At 29.3% G+C, this 18241-nt stretch overlaps 1 protein-coding gene across 1 annotated transcript; it reads left to right on the forward strand.

Moving 5' to 3' along the window:
• Positions 1-5039: 5039 nt before the first annotated feature.
• On the forward strand, positions 5040-7450 carry OCT59_017172 (uncharacterized protein; the record flags this gene model as incomplete). The annotated part of the gene is made up of 6 exons (XM_066137313.1): positions 5040-5361; positions 5489-5524; positions 5597-5819; positions 5888-6370; positions 6436-7286; positions 7431-7450. 6 exons carry the CDS (start codon positions 5040-5042, stop codon positions 7448-7450), a joined length of 1935 nt encoding a protein of 644 aa, XP_066003913.1.
• Positions 7451-18241: the final 10791 nt, after the last annotated feature.

Genomic DNA, 18241 nt, shown 5'->3' on the forward strand with positions numbered 1-18241 from the left:
AAAGGAATAATGAAACAATATACGACTATCATAGGAATAGATCAAGGTGAGGTTATTTCACCACTACTATGGACAATTTATTACGATCCATTGCTTGCAGAAATTAATTCATTAAAAATGGGATATGAAATTGAGCATTGCTTTAAAAGTAATGTACAATCTGAGCAAGAAGAAAAACTCAGGATCAATATATCATCACAGTCATACATGGATAACGTCACGTGGATTACTAAAAATAAAGCTCAGTTAGAGTAGATCTTGAAAATTGCAGATGAATTCAATATTATAAATAATATACAAACAAATTATGATAAGTTTGAAATGATAACGAATAAAAAGTTAGACAAAGATATTGTTGAAGTTAATTTCAGATCATCAAAAAGAATGGTTAAACCATTAACATCAAAAGAATCTGTAAGAATTTTAGGTGTCTGGATTAATTTAGATTTAAGAACTAATTATGTCTTTAATCAGTGCAAGAATATTATTAAAAGATATAATAAAACAATTAGCTTCAAACAAATAACAGATTTGCAGATGAAATATATATATAATCACGTGATCATTCCTCGTGTTGACTATAAAGTACAATTGTTAGTTTGGACAAATTCTCAAACAGAAAAATTAAATTCTACCTGTAGATATATGTTTAAAAGAAAAGCGTCATTGCCACTTACTACTCCTAATAGTATTATACATTCATCATTGGGCTACGCTATTAAAGATATTAATACGATTCAAGCTCAAAGACAGTTAAGTAGGTTATATAATCAAGTGATATCAAAGGGTGTGATGAAAGATATTTTTGAAATAGATTGTAAACAATTGCAAAGTGAATTATTGTCTAATAAATCTCCATTACACAGGTTGAAAAGTAAAAAATCAGGCATCAATCAGTCACCAATCGGTCACCAATCAGCTACCTGATTGGTGACCGATTGGTGACTGATTGATGCCTGATTTTTCACTTTTTGACCTGTGTTAGCAACATAAAATATCAGTCTGAAAGACTTACAAGTAAGACACTGTTTGTTAGCTCGTATTTTAGCACTCTTATACAACAACATGTTAACCATAAAATCAAGTGATGTGAAAGTTAATCAGATTCAAGGGGGATTATTACCAATAGTAGAAATATATACACATAAAGAAATATTTACAAATGGAATTAGTAAGGGATTGAAAGGGAAAAATGTTTATTTCGCTAGTCAGTTAATGTCGTCAAATGGTATACGTCTTCTGAGATATAAAGATTTGAAACACAGAATTAAGATAAATACACAGGGTAGAATCCCTAGTTGGTTCAAGTTTATAGAAACTAAACTTATTGAAGATCCTTTAAAATCTAAGAAAGTGAAAACTGATTTTCAATTAGGATATAATATACATAGTGTAAACACAAAAATTGATAATTTAAAAACAAAAAATTGGATAACAACCTTTCATGATCAAATAGGTAAACCTATAATAGGGCGTGTTTTAGATAATCCAAATGAGGACAAAATTCGTATAGAACATTGGATACAAGACCTAGAAAATGATCAAATATCACCATCAGTACAGTTACCAATCCTTAAAAAATGTGAAGGATGTGAAGTGAAAACGAATCAGATCAGGAATAAAAAAAGTAACACTAAAGTAAGATGTATAGCAGATATTAATATAGAAAATTGTGTTAAAGTTAGTGCAAATTCAATACAAAATGATCATTACATAGCAGATATGGCTATTTATGAGGCGTTAACTCAAGCAGAACACTAGTCAAAAACTAATATATCAGGTAGCAGATATGTATCAGATATGTACCTGATATGTGTAGTATTAATGCTGAAAATCGGATACCCGATATGTGTAAGATATGTGTAAATATATATATCGTCACATATCATTTACATATCATATACATATCAGTACCCGATATGTATATGATATATATATTTACACATATCTTACACATATCGGGTACCCAATTTTCAGCATTAATATTACACATATCAGGTACATATCTGATACCCGATATATTAGTTTTTGACCAGTGGAATGTAAATACTACAGAAAAATGTCTATGAATGAATGTATTATTGAAAAAGTGAATGGCTTATTCAAATATATACATCCAAGTGATTATCGTAATGGGTTGATAGAAATTGCAAATAGTTTAACGCAAGAAACTGATATAGAGATTTATACAGATGAGTCGATAAAGAATGTAGCGACTAGTGAAATAATGATGGGTTGTGCATTTGTAATTAGCGCTCCTATAAAGAAAAGTTTTAATTGTGGAATTGTAGATAATTCTTCCTCTAATAAGGCTGAATTAATGGCAGTGATATTAAGTTTAATGATCTGTCCTAAAGTTGCAAATGTCGAAATATATAGTGATTCTCAATGGGTAGTTAATACATTTGATGATTTAAACTTTTTGACGATTAAAGATATAGAAAGATAAAAGTTAATTATAAGGTTTTATGGTTATGTTTATTCAAGATAATTAGGATCTATAATCTCAAAGTAAAGATAACTAAAGTTAAAGCGCATAGTGATTGTGATCATAATAAAGAAGCAGATAAGCTCACTAAATCTGGTGCTGAGAAAAATGTATTAATAATAGAGGATAAATTATTATTACACAATGGTACGGTTTGTTGGAGAGATATGCCTATAGAACGTAACCCTATTCTTATGATAAAGGGAATAAAGGACGCTCAATTTATAGAAGAATTCCTAATGCTACACCGTAATAAAGTTTATAGACAATTAGATCTATTAAGGTTGATAGATTGGAAAATATCTTTAAAGTTAAATAACATAAATCAATATGATACATTGTTTGAGGATCATTATTTACAATCATTTAGGATTAAAATTTGTTATCAACTTGTGCTAATTTAAAAAAGCGTAAGCCAGATCTATATGATGAAGATTGGAGATGTAATTTTTGTAAAATAGAAGAAGAAACCTTTGATTATTTTTGGAAATGTAGTAAGATTCAAAATGTTGTGCAAGATATATTCAAACGATTAAAAATTTTTTTAGCTAAAATTATACAGGAGTATTCAAGAGATGATATAAATACACAAGATTTAAAAGGTAAAATTAATGAGCTTGATATGTGAGATATTGGATGCTTATATGATTTTACATTTTTAATGAAGAATCAAGTCAGTTGTCAGTTAATAGAATTATTAAGGTGCTATAAAATAACTGAAGAAAAATTGTTGTATAAGGTACTGAAACAAATAACTGAGAGAGTTTTATTAGAATTCAAAGTGCTTATTTGGGAACTAAGGAACGAGTTACAAATAAAGGAAGAAAAGCGGTGCGGTATTAGAGGTAAAGATAAAAAAGCTAAGTCACATAGTAAACGCACTGAAGTGGGTGTTAAAGATGCTGGCTGTAATATGTTAGAAAGTAATTGGAATAAATGAAATGATTTGGCATTCCATCGAGGTGGTCATTGGGCAAATTTTTAGGTAAATCATTACAGTTACCTTTGAATTTAAGGTCGCATCATGGTTTTTAACAATTATGTGATCGTTTAGGTGATAGGTCAACTTGTTCTTTATGAAAAGTAGTCTTGTTTCATAATGCTTAATTCTTATATGTATTTGTTTATCTTATATTTTGTAAGTTTATATATGTAAGTAAGCATGATTATAATAGGGACATGATCGCATCTATAATAAAATTTTTTAAAAAAAAAAAAATATATATATACATCAATAGAGTATTCTAGGATATAAAATTTTATCTTTATGTAAAAAATTTTCTAAATTTAGAAGTTTTAATTTGCATTTAAAAATCCTATATGTAATATATAATTTATTTAATGGTATAAATTATCAAAAAATTTTTAATAATTTTACAAGTTTCAAAGTTAACAAATCTTTCAAAAATAAGGAGAAATAGTAAATATTTCTAAACCATCAATTCCTTTCAAATTATAAATAACATTTTCATAATAAAATTCTAAAAAATACATGAAATGCATGGTTATATTAAATTTATATAGAAAAAGTAATTATATAGATTTTTTTTTTAGGATTTTTTTATAATTATATTAAGTTTTAATACTAAAAAATTCCCTTTATCATTATAAACAAATTAAAAAACTTTTTAAAATATAAACTTTATATAAATTTAATTGTAAATTAATATAGAATATATTTTTTTAAAATTCTTTTTTTTATAGATATTTATCTATATATAATATCAGATTTACATAAATTTACAAGGCCTACAAAGGTTTATATATTATAGTATTTTTGTAATCTTATAAAATGTAATTTTATATAGATTTACATTTTATATAGATTTGCAAAATGTAATTTTTTTTAAAATTTACCAAAAGTATGTTTCCCGCCTAATAAGGTCCTCAAAATTTCTGAATAAAAAAGAGATTAGCTTTACAAGCTATGAATCACTCCCTTGCAAATGCATAGTTACAGCCAAAAAAATATATTTCATTCATACCTTAATTGTGAAGTGTCTCGTCTGGACTTAATAATTTTTTTGTCAACACTTCTTAAACTGTGATAGGTTCATGCTTGGAGAAAATAGCATGACGGCTTGGGGGTCAGAATAAGAAAAAAAAAGTTGTACAGAGAAAATGCCTTAATTACACCAGATTTAATTTAGTTGTCATTATGACATAATTTAAAATTAATTTTATTGGCTACTAATTGTTGTTGTACAACCGAAGAATTAATAAATACCTATCTGAATAATGATAAAATCGTATGAATCACTTTTTTTCGCTTTCTGATAAATATACTTTTTTTTACTATGCTTATCTCATTATACTGTATAAACTTTTTTTTTACTGTGCTTATATCATTATATAAACTTTTTGTGTCACCAATTAATAGTTTATAAAGATCATTTTATAATTAATCATGATGTATCCAAAAAAGTATATAAAGTATATATATACTCAAGTTTCCTCAAAACTTCTTTCTCTAAAAAAATACTTTAACTAAAAATTTATTCTATTGCTTTATAGCAAAATGAAGGTGTCGTTAAATTGTATATTTCTAGGAATGACTGCTTTTTCTGATTCTTTTACGGTTTCCCTTTATGAAAAAAATAATACTGAAAATGGTGAAGTCGTCTTTGATGATCTTAAAATTGGACACATTAAGTTTCTTATCTGTCGTGAAAAAGATATTAAAATTAATAATTATAATGATCTAAACCTTTGGAAGGCTGACTTCGCTTACGGTTATAAGCTTAAAATTCTTACTGAAGAACAAATTTGTAATGATAGCGAATTGTTGGTGCCTATCATTCATTTTAAGGAATATTTTTCAGATCAAGATGCGATTAACAAAAGTCTCATCTTCGTACAAGTGCCCGTCACTAGTAAGTGTCTCCCAAGTCCCAACATTTTACCTTTCGAACAAGGAAATTGCAGTCGAAACAATGATATATATTTCGTCATTTATTAATAATATTGAATATGCTTTCTAACTGTTATTACAACCATTAGAGCTTGAGAGGAAAAGGAAAAATACGGAAGTAGAAAGTAAGAAATGTTCTTGTTTCTATACGTAGCTATATATTTCATTCTATCATTCTTACAAATGTTTCTCTACAGCAACAAGTAGAAAGAGAAAAGAATGGGCGGTTAATAGTACCATTAGGAATGAAATAAGTGGTTCAGTATACTTTGTTGATCCAGCAGAAACGAGTAAACCACTTTTTAACATGATTAAGAAAGGAGAATTTGTAGCTTTATATGGTGCACGGGCTTCCGGGAAGTCTACACGAGTAGATCAAGCTTTGATTGAGTTGGAAAGCGAAGGCTATATTTGCATTTAGTAAGTTCTATCTAGTAAATTGCATTTAGTATAACTATTGCTTACATCTCTTTTTTTCTTTGGAACAGTGTATCTGTTGAAGGAGTAAATATGAGTACCGTGAACACATTCTGGTTGTCAATAGGCGCTAAACTTGTCATTAATGCTCCAAAATATTTTAAATTAAATGAAATCAAATCTGCTGATGAATTCACGTTGCAATTTCGGAAAGAACTTTGGAATGATAAACATGTTGTTCTTTTCATTGACGAGTATGATTCATTACTTGAAGCAAATGATGATATTAGATCCTCATTCCTTGGAGCAATTCGTAACATTAAAAATTCAAAAAGAGACTATGCAATCTGGTCTTTTGTAGCCATCGGTCCCCTAAGTATTTTATTTCTGAAATCAGACAAAATAAATGTTTCTCCATTCAACGTTAAGGAGCCATTTAGGAACCCAAATTTCACTTTGGCACAAGTAGAGTCAATATATAAAGATTATGAAGATGACAACAAATTGACTATTGCTCCAGAGGTCATTAAGGATATTTATGAACGGACAAACGGGTATGTGAAGCTGGTCAGAAGTAATATGAAATCAATACTAAAATTTGTTTTCTGTTATTTGACAGGCATGCTGGCCTCGTCTGCCTTTGTGGCAGAGCTATCCAAAATAATTTAGAAGAAAAACTTGACGAAAGAAGATGTCTTGATTTCACTCTCTGGTTAAGCTTTGTTGCAAGTCCACAACTGGTGGATTGTATGGCTAATTATAGTACATTTAGAAAGATGATTGACAATCTTATTAAGCCTGATGCTAAGAAAGCTATGGACTTTCTCCGATCTGTATTTATAGGATTTTTCGATTTTGTACAAATTAATGATAATGAAGAAAGAAGACTAGCAGATTACTTAACTGTTCAAGGGGTACTCATGAAGGAAAATGAGAACAATCATAGTTACAGAATGTCATCTATTTTTGTTGATGGATTGATTCAGCAAGAGGTTATTCCTGTATTATACAAGTCTTTGCCAACTATTTCAGTTCCTAGAACGAAAGATAACTTTCTGAAGACCCTTGATATTTTAAAGGAAGCAATCCGTTGTTTCGATAAAAACATCATCTCTAATGCTTACAACCGGTCATTTAAAACTGTGCTTGTGCCAGTAGATAGCTGTCGTAATGTTGCAGTCCCTCGAAAGAGTGTTTATGATAACGAACTAAATAGAATCTTGACAAATTGGATCACCAAAGAATGTGATTTTCAAGTCACAGGACAGTGGCATCTAATAGATCACGCTGGTAATGATCAAAAAGACAAGCATTATTATAGTGATATAGTCATTATAACTCCAAAACAAACAGTCGTTCTTGAACTCTTGGCAACACCAACAAAAAATGAACTTGAAGAACATTCTAAAAGAGTTCTCAACTATGCGGAAAAACTATCTGCAAATGAAATTTGGATCGTAAACTTTACATGTGAGGATGATGTGTTGAAGCAACCCTATTGGCCATCCAATAGTAATATTAATATAGTACACTTCTCTCACGACAAGACATTTAATAATATAAGAATGAGTGCCAGATTTTTATCCACCTCTAATACTGTTGATTTTATTGAAGACCAACAGGTTATGCCATAATAACTATATAACAATAAATTCCTCATGCTTATTAGTATTTTATAATTTACATTCATTAATATAGAAACATTCATATAATATTTGCGGTGAGTATCAAGAATTAACTTGCAAATACTATGCAGAAAAATATTTCTGATTCTTCTGTGGCATATAACTACTATTCCATGGAAAATATGTATATACCTTGAAATCTTTATCTTTGGTATTTTCGCTATCATGGTGAAGGTTTTTGTGTTAATGATTAGATAGTGATTGTCGATGGGTAAAATTGCTATAAACAGAAGTTGACACTAGTATAGTTAAAACATGATAGAATAATGTATCATTAATATTACTATTCGTATTGATACTTCTAGTTATATATTATTTGGTAGCAGTTAAACATATCACTTTATTGTTATTAACTAAACTCGTAGCGGTATTATAATTTATTATCTGTTGGTATAATTGTTAAAAAATAAAATTGTATTTATGCTAAATTTGCTAAATTACAAATTCATGCAATATTGCGATATTAACACTTTATTAAAAGACGTGATAAATTATCTGTTTACTTGATGATAAAATATTATTTTTTCCTGATTAGTGATACTCTATTAATAACCAATGATCATCTATTCCAATCATTATTGTAATGAACTTGAATTGTTCTTATTGTATTCTTCTTGTATTTAACCATCGCTACATTATATTCTGTATAATAATAAACGTGATAGATTGCATACATATCACAAAGTTAAAACATAATGCTACGCAGATCCTAGGTCATATAATGCGAGTTCCTGCCTACATTTACGGTAAATTTCTACAGCTATCGCTAATACTAACTACGAGATTCTCACACTTCCATTCATTCAAAAAAATAAACAGAAGTTAGCATATCGAAAATATATTCACATAGTGTAACTGTGAAGAATCTTCACGATCAAAAATCATGTGCACGTGAACAATAGTTCACGCCGATCACTTTTGTAAGAAAAATTTTTTATTATTAAATGCAAAAAATAAATACAAATGTTCAGGACGTAGCCCTGGATACATGACGATTTTTTTCTATGCTAATTCCCTATTATACATGCTTATTTTTTCGAATAATAACCCTCTATCCTAACCCTTTTCCTTTCAGGTTTTTCCTCTGCATATGCTCTGTCCTTTAATAAACCTACTACTATGTCCAACACTCTTTTCACACCATTACGTAACGTTTGATATTCTATAGAGTCTTTATTCAAGGCATCTTCAGAAAATTCGATGCTAAGTGGTAATTTATTGCCTTGCAAAATTTTCTCCAGTGTGTACAGCAGGAAGTGCTAGTTCCAAGCTGTAGTGACAATACCATAGAGGTAATCGAAATCATTGTCATCATCTTGCTTTTATTTTCTCATATTCGTTTGGAATGAGCTCTCCAACTGTTTGATATTTTGAGCAAAATCCTTGATTAGATTTCACTCTGGTTTATTCTCAGTGACGCAAATAAGGTATGGCATTAGTATAACTTCGAGTTAGAGCTCCGCAACCTGACCTGACAGATCGGGTGACCCGACAGGTTGACCCGAAATATTCAGGTCAAGTCATCAATTTCATGACCTGACACGGGTCGGGTCAGTGCTAGTCGGTACCCGACCCGACCCATTGACCCGACATATATTTGGGTCAAATAAATTAAAAACACCGAAACTAATAGTTCTGGCATTTTTACATGTAAAATCAAAAGGAAAAACGCCAGAACTAATGATTCTGGCGTTTTTACATGTAAAATTGAAAAAAAATGCCGAAACTATCAGTTTCGGCATTTTTACATGTAAAATCAATATGAAAAATGCCGGAACTGATGATTCCGGCGTTTTTACATGTAAAATTGAAAAAAAAATGCCGAAACTAATAGTTTCGGCGTTTTTACATGTAAAATCAAAATGAAAAATGCCGGAACTAATGATTCTGGCATTTTTACATGTAAAATTGAAAAAAAAACGCCGAAACTAATAGTTTCGGCGTTTTTACATGTAAAATCAAAATGAAAAACGCCGGAACTAATAATTCCAGCGTTTTACATGTAAAATTGAAAAAAAAACGCTGGAACTATCAGTTTCAGCGTTTTTACATGTAAAATCAATATGAAAAATGCCGGAACTAATGATTCCGGCATTTTTACATGTAAAATCAAAATGAAAAATGCCAGAACTAATGATTCCGGCGTTTTTACATCTAAGATCGAAACAAAAATGCCGAAACAAATAGTTTTGGCGTTTTTATATATAAAAACAAAAGTAAAATGCTGGGACCCGACATTTTTTCAATAAAAATTAAAAAAAATCTTTTTTTCTAATTAAAAACGTCGAACCTGACATTTTTTGTATAATTAATAAAAAAAAAACGTTACATAACGTTTTTTTAATTGAAATATTTAATAATAAAACTTCGGGTAACCTGAGTTACCCGAAGTGACCCGAATACTTTCGGGTCAAATGGGTCAGGTCGGGTCAGAACGGTTTACCCGACCCGACCTGACCTGAAAAAAAATTTCAGTTCAGGTTAACCAGGTAACCCGACCCGACCCGACCCGTGCAGAGCTCTACTTCAAGTGAAGTAAAAAAAATATACACAAGAAATGATTCCATTACCTTGATTGCGAAATCGACACGTCCAGTACTTTCATCACCAATTACTTCGTATTTAGGTTTCATGCTGAGTTCTTCCCCTGTAGAATCTCTTGTAATATTGATTGCAATGTGAAAAATTGCCACGACATACTCATTACGCATAGCTTCCAAGCTATTCATGACCAAAGATCCATAATTTTTTAGCCTAACTAAAATTTCCATCCCGCAGTGCTCGAAGTGTTTGTTGGAGTCTTGAATTTTGTGGGTTTGTAGAGAAAATAATGGGATGCTGTCCGTACTATTGGAGTCAATATCATATTTTGCTAACACCTCACTCAAACTCTTGTACGAGGAGAACGCACGCTTCAGCTTTTCTTTGAGGGTCTGGACCTCTTTTGCAAGTCTCATGGCAAGGCTACTTTTTAAATCATAACTACAAAATTTTTCTTCAGTCATGTCAAGAAAGTTTTGGCCAGTAATCTTTTCGTTGCAGAGTATTCCCAAGTCATCATCGTCAAGCTTGAGGTTTTGCTCTTTCAAAAAATCGATAAGGGCTTCCGTATCCCAGTTTTCAACCAGGTAAGAGTCGTGTTCAGCTATTGAGGTAGACATAGCGCTTTTTATAGGTAGTTCGGCTTGGATAAAAAATAGTGTTATGTTCTGAAGTGAGATAAAAATTTATTTCTGTTCGGGAAAGAAATTACTGGGCGTTAATATAGGCTTTTATATCACACAGGCATTGCATTATTTCACGTGACATATTTCTCGTATACATCTGATAAAATAATACTTTATTTATGAAATAAAAAATGTTGCTGGAAGGGTCCCAGAAGGACTAAGTGGCCTACAATACATAAAAATTGGCTGTGAAGGTGCTTCGTATAACTATATCGCTACATGATATAAGATAATTATTCTGACCAGAGTATATAGTGATATGGAAGTGCTCTACTTTAGACTTAGCAAAAAATTTGGAAACTATGTCATTCAGATCCATTTGCTTTTCAATAACGTTCCCATGTCGAATTTGACAAATTTTTAGAGGGATTTCATCAAATGGTTTCCCCAATCTCCTTTTAATTTTAGTTTCAATTTTGCTAAATTCACTATATATATAAATTGTAATTGATTGTATTACTTTAGTACATGGAATATTTGAGAATTTTCCTATAGGAACGATAAGTTTCTAAGTCCATTTCGATTCCTAAATACAAGGCACATTATGAAAAAATTTCTTGATCCATTCACATTAAAAAAATTTAATAAAATATGTAAACAAAGTTATAAACATGTTTGTGTAAAAAAAATTTACTATTTTTAATACAAAGAATAAGTTAATTGTATATGTAATACAGGAATCATTTTTAGACGTGATTGTGTAACGTGTTTTTGATAAAACAAATACGCGTCCGCGTAACATTAAAATTATAAATCATATACGCGTCCGTGTAACAGTAAAAAAATATATATTAAAAATGAGAGCAACGGGTGGGTGGAAAGGGAAAAATAAGTGTTTTTCTGTTTTTTTATAATTTTACACTATAATTTTTGTAATAATCAGTAAAAGTTATTTCATTTTTACTTAGAAAATTTTTTAAAAATATTTTTTTTGACAAATTTTACAGTAAATTTTAAAAATAAAAATTCCGCGTATTGGTGGCGTTACAAAAAACATGAATAAATCCATAAATATCTATTCAATCGTGATAAAAATTTATATGTAAGTAGATTCGAACCTGCTGAACAACTTTACTTAAGAAGGTTTTGGATGTTTCCTTTGACTAAAGTGCCTAAATTACGCCCTGAAGTCACAGAACAGATATACGAAATATTAATAAGAAACATTTATAAGTTGTAATATTACAAAAAAATAATAATAGCTTTATCCATACTTTATTTCAAAAATTTTTGTTTTTTTAGTTTTTTTTATATACATATTTTATAAAAAAAATTATATATAAATATATATATGTCATAAAATAAATTGCTTAGCAGTGTAAAAAATTTATGGGTTAGATAAAAGTTTGCTTAGCAGACATGAAAAATATTTGCTTATTGACCTTAGTAAATTTTGAATTTTTTATCTGACCTATATATATATTGTTCGGGGTCCTGTTTCGGCATTATAAACATTAATATTCAAATATAGTTTTGGCATTGTTTCATTTTTTTCTAATAGTGTAATGATATAAAATCCAAGCTACCACATGATCACAAGTCTACAGCCAATCATATCTGAACACATCAAATCAATATCAAAGATAATCATAAAGATTACTTTCATCCCTTTTTTTTTTATGTCTTTAACTCCCAACTGTTGCATCAGGACCCCGCTTACTTCTAATAAAGGTCTCCGGGCAAAATTTCAGATTTACTACAGTGCATACAACTTAGTCCCAGCAATTAAATTTGATGAAATTTAAATCACTACTATTCATTCAAAAAAAAAGATAAACATAAAGTATAAACGTACAATGATAAACCAGATTAAGCTTAATAAAACTATGTTTTTAAATTTCCTGTAAAGTATTTTTTAATAAAGTAGTAGCAATTCAAAGTTGAAATATTTTACTATTAAATTAAATATTTGGCCGTTTTATTCTGACCAGAATTACATTTAAGTCTGGCCAAAATTACTTTCGTTTAATTATTAACTATGTAAATTTGGCTAGAATTAAGAATTATAACTTAAATTAAATAAATTTGACCAATAAAATTACAGGATTAGTATTACATAATGTAAAAAATTTGGCCGCTTAAAAATTTTTTTGTTGGGACTAGGTTGTATGCACTGTAGTAATTTTACCAACCTTTCTTATCTCATAATTTTACCATATATATATAGTGACCTTTTAAAATTATATTAAATTTTACCTTAGATTTTCAGAGACCTAAATTTTTTTAAATATTAAATAAACAAAATATTTTATAATCATTACAATAAATTTTAAAAATTTTTTATTTTTACTAAGTTTAATTCTTATTCTTTAAAGATAAATAACTTTTATTAGTAAAAAAAGTACTTTGAATTACAAAAATACTATAAAAAAAATCTTAAAGACACATATCTTTAACTTTACTTCAAAACTATTATTCACTTACTTTCTTTAAAAAATCTAATTAATTTTTTTTTAAAAAAAATAAATTCGTAATTGGTATTATTATGAAAAAATGCTCGTATCCCATAAGTATTAATCCAACTGCTATGAAAATATTTATCTAAATATTTTCGACCTTGCCGAACAACTTTACTTAAGCATGAAAAAGTGATTTCATTTGACCAAAGTGCCTAAATTACGCCCTATAATCACTGATCAGGAAAATAAAAAAATTAAAAGTGCGAAAATTGCTCGTATTCCGTAAATATTAAACTGATTCTTATGAAAATAAATATTCAGGTATTTTCGATCTCGCTGAACAATATTACTTAAGCTTAAAAAGGTGATTTCATTTGACTAAAATGCCCAAATTATGCTCTGAATTTAATAAACAAAAAACGTAAATTTTAAGTTAATATTAAAATAAAAAAATGCTCGTATGCAATAAATATTACTCCAACTGCTATAAAAATTCAAATATAAGTAGTTCGACCTTACTAAACAACTTTCTTAGATAGTAAAATATGATTTGATTTAACCAAAGTACTGAAATTAAATTCTGAAGTTGCTAATTGCTGTACGAATTTTTATATTTTAAAAGCTAATTTTTGTAATAATTTTCAAAAAGATAGTGCTTAGAGCTCCGAACAGGTCAGCCAAATTCAGGTAACCTGACCTGACCTGACCTGAAATTCAGGTCAGGTATGAGATTTTTGAAAAAAATTCAGGTCAGGTATAAAGATTGACCTGACCTGATTGACCTGTTGACCTGAAACTATTGATTCTACTATATAATAAAAGTGAGTTGCAGTATTGCAATTCACTTTTTTATATAGATTCTATATAAAAAAAGTGAGTTGCGGTATTGCGATTCACTTTTTTATATGATTTTAATATAAAAAAAGTGAGTTGCGGTATTGCGATTCACTTTTTTATATGATTTTAATATAAAAAAAGTGAGTTGCGGTATTGCGATTCACTTTTTTATATGATTTTAATATAAAAAAAGTAAGTTGCGGTATTGCGATTCACTTTTTTATATGATTTTAATATAAAAAAAGTTAGTTGCGATATTGCAATTCACTTTTTTATATTGATTTTATATAATAAACACAGGTCGAAATGCTAAAAATCGGCAAAAAAAATGGCGCGAAAAGTAGTGGCTATTCTTGGCTATTCTTGGCTGTTTTTGGCTATTTACGAATTAACCTATACTATTTGTAAATAGTTTATACAAATTTGCGAATAGTTTATGCGATTTGTGCCATTTTTTTTGCCTATTTTTGGTCATTTGACGTGTGAAAAATGAGTTGCGATATCGCAACTCACTTTTTTTATATTAATTCTATATAAAAAAAGTGAATTGCAGTATTGGGATTCACTTTTTTATATGATTTTAATATAAAAATGTTGAATCACAATATTTCGAGAAAAACGTTGCGAAAACATTTTTTTCATAATATTATATTAAAAAAATGTTTCGTGACGTTTTTTTTTGATATTTCAATAATAACGTTGTGAAAACATTTTTTTCATAATGTTATATTAAAAAAAAAACCTTTTGCAATATTTTTTTTCAATATTTTAATAAAAAACGTTGCAAAAACGTTTTTTTTCATAATATTATATTAAAAAAAAAAAGTTTTGTACTGTTTTTTTTCAATACTTTAATAAAAATAGTCCTGAAATTTTTCAGGTTTCAGGTCAGGTCAGATCAAACAGACAACCTGATATAACCTGACCTGACCTGACCTGAAAAAAAATTTCAGGTCAGGTTTATCAATTAACCTGACCTGATCTGACCCATTCGGAACTCTAATAGTGCTAATGCAAATAAAATTAAAAATATAAAATGGTTTTTACAAGTATAAAGAAGAGAATAAATTTTTTATTTTGAGAAAAAATTATAAAATGTATATTACCAAATATTGTAATAATTGTTGTACAATATTTCAAATTAGTATATATAAGGTAAATATTAAATTTTATATACAATTTTACCTTATTATTTACCGAAATATTTGTAAACTTATATTTGATTTTACCTTATAAAACCAGAAACCTATTTTAACTTTACCTTACATATCCGGAGACCTTTATTTGTCATATATATAATTTTACCTTTATCTATTAAGAGACCTAAAATTTTTTTTTAATATAAATTTTACCTTATATTTTCAGAGACCTCTATTAGAAGTAAGCGGGATCCTATTGCATCTTTAGAAAACTATATACCCTGTAATCTACTCAAGTCATATGATATTATCCGTCATGTTTTATGAATATTTTTGTGTTCATTTCACATTACTTTCTTTATTTAAATACATATAAAAATAAACACATTTCAATATGACCAGCACTTTAGACTTAGGAAAATTAAAAACAAAGGAGAAAGGCCACCCAGTTCCATTTGGGAGGACATTACTAAAGGAAATCACGTTGGTTCAGGAAAATATCATGCCACCTGTAAATATTGTAATTTTTCCTGATCACGAGGCGATGTCACAAAACTTAAGGAGCACCTTGCAAACTATTGCTCAGAAGCTCCAGCGCTCACTGTCAGAAAATATTTGACCAAAGTATTAGAACGTGAAGACAAAATCAATAAAAAAAGAAAGATTGTAGGAAACAATCAATTAACTATGACGGACTATCATGATTCCACGAAGATTCCTGATGCTAGAATAACTAGAATTAATCGTGCCTTGGCTAAATTTTTTGTTGCATGTGGTATTTCATTCTGAGTAGTGGAACATCCTTTTTTTATTAACTTCGTAAAGGAGCTTAATTCTTCATACGAACTACCAACCAGAGAATTTTTGTCAGATCAATTACTTGAATGGGAATTAGCGATGGTAAACTCAACTGTTGCATCCGTCATTGAAAATGGAGCTAATTTAACATTAGATTTGTCTGCACTTTTTTTTAAACGATATTCTTAACTGTTAATGCGTATTTAATTAAATAATATTTATATAATTTAGCATTTGACAGATGGACGTCACCTACACACAGGTCTATCTGGAATTTTGTTATTATGACTCCCTCAAGGTAGGAGTATTTGTTTAAACTTCAAGATTTGTCCGACTATTCGCATACAGGCAATTACGTAGTTGAAGTAATTGGAGAAGTAATTGATAAGATCGGACCAAACAAAATATCAGCTGTTGTGTCGGATAACGCCTTAAACGTTCGAAATGCATGCAAAATAATCAAAGAAAAATACCCTAATATTGAAAATGTTCGATGCATAGCTCATGCAATCAATCTTATCGCATGTGATATTCTTAAAGAAAGTTTTGGTGATCGTTTATTGCAAACACAGGTCGAAAAGTAAAAAATCAGGCACCAATCGGTCACCAATCAGGTAGCTAATTGGTGCCTGATTGGTGACCGATTGGTGCCTAATTGGCATTTTCACCAAATACCGTCACCAATCAGGCAGTTTGCTAACTTTTGATCCAGTAATCAGAAAAGAATGAAATATAGCTCATTGGAATCGTCTCAACATGACGAATCTAATGGTAGTAAAATCTCATTTCTAGGATTAATACTTGATGAGAAATTAAGTAAAATATAAAAATAAAAATGTATCATTTAAATTTTATTTAATTTTTTATTAACTATTAATCCTAGAAATGCGATTTTACTACCATTAGATTCGTCTTGCTGAGACGATTCCAATGAGCTATATTTCATTCTTTTCTAATCACTGGATCAAAAGTTAGCAAACTGCCTGATTGGTGACAATATTTGGTGAAAATGCCAATCAGTCACCAATCGGTCACCAATCAGGTACCTGATTGGTGACCGATTGGTGACTGATTGATACCTGATTTTTCACTTTTTGACCTGTGGAAAGGTTAATATATTAGGTTCATTTTTTAAAAATTCTCATCAAGCTGGCGCAAGACTTACACAATTAATCAAAGAAAATAGTATTCACAGAGGAAGAATGAAACTTTATTGCAAGACATGTTGGACAACTGCCAGTGAATCGGTAGATTCAATAATTAGATTAGAACTGGTACTAGAACAAATTGCTATTAATAACAGTAATTTGTTGAACGATAAGGTCAAATGTATTATCCAAACACGAAATTTATTTTCATATTTACGAATCCTTTTATTCGTTTTGAGTCTACTGAGAAAAGCTGTCTTGGCTTTAGAATCCCGATCAGTGATGACGCTTGGGAACTGTTTTTTAAGTTTAATACAACTATCAGTGGTTTTGAAAAAATTACCCAGATCATTTAATCAAAACTTCCGTAATCATTATTTCACCGTGATGAATGAAAGATTCAAAGAATTTGATAATGACAAATATATTACTTGCTTTTTTCTAGATCCCTGATTTAGGAATAGGCCTCTCAAAGACAAAGCTTATTCAAGAATTGTAAGATGCGCCACTACAATCGGTAAAAGATTAGGATTTGATCTCAGAGAATTCAGGGCCCTATGTGAACAAATTAAAGATTACCGTGATAATAAACCGCTTTTTGATCTTAATGAATCTTGCTCTCTAGATGATCCTCTAAATTGGTGAAATTTGATTGATACTGATCCACAACCGAATAGTCTCCCAAGAATCGCACGCCATCTATCAGCTATTTGTCCAAATTCTGCAAGCTGCGAGAGAGGTTTTTCAACTCTTGGCTGGCTATTTAATGATCGGCATTTAAATTTAAATATAAATCGATTAGAATCCACGGGTAAAATGATTATGCATTGGAAGTCCAATGCTAAAAAAGAACTTGGTTTTTACAGTATAGAAAAAAATAATACTCATATTAGTGAAACTAAAATGAACATTCGAATTGCGGAGGCTCTAACAGAAACTAATGATGATGATGATGAATGTGATGTTTTATTGAATGAAAGTTTACCTAATCAAATTACAATTCCTCCGAATAATTGTATTGTCTTAATAGAACATATATGGATCGATAAATTTGTTGATTTATCACACAAATTAGTAATTGAAGAAGTTGGGGAGATTCCAGATGATATTTTAGATGATTCTGAAGAAGAATACGAACATATCAATACGGATGATAGTAATGACGAAGAACAAGAAAGCAATGAAAGAGGAA

This window comes from Rhizophagus irregularis, chromosome 26 (assembly GCF_026210795.1).
Source record: "Rhizophagus irregularis chromosome 26, complete sequence".
Classification (NCBI taxonomy): Eukaryota; Fungi; Glomeromycota; class Glomeromycetes; order Glomerales; family Glomeraceae; genus Rhizophagus; species Rhizophagus irregularis.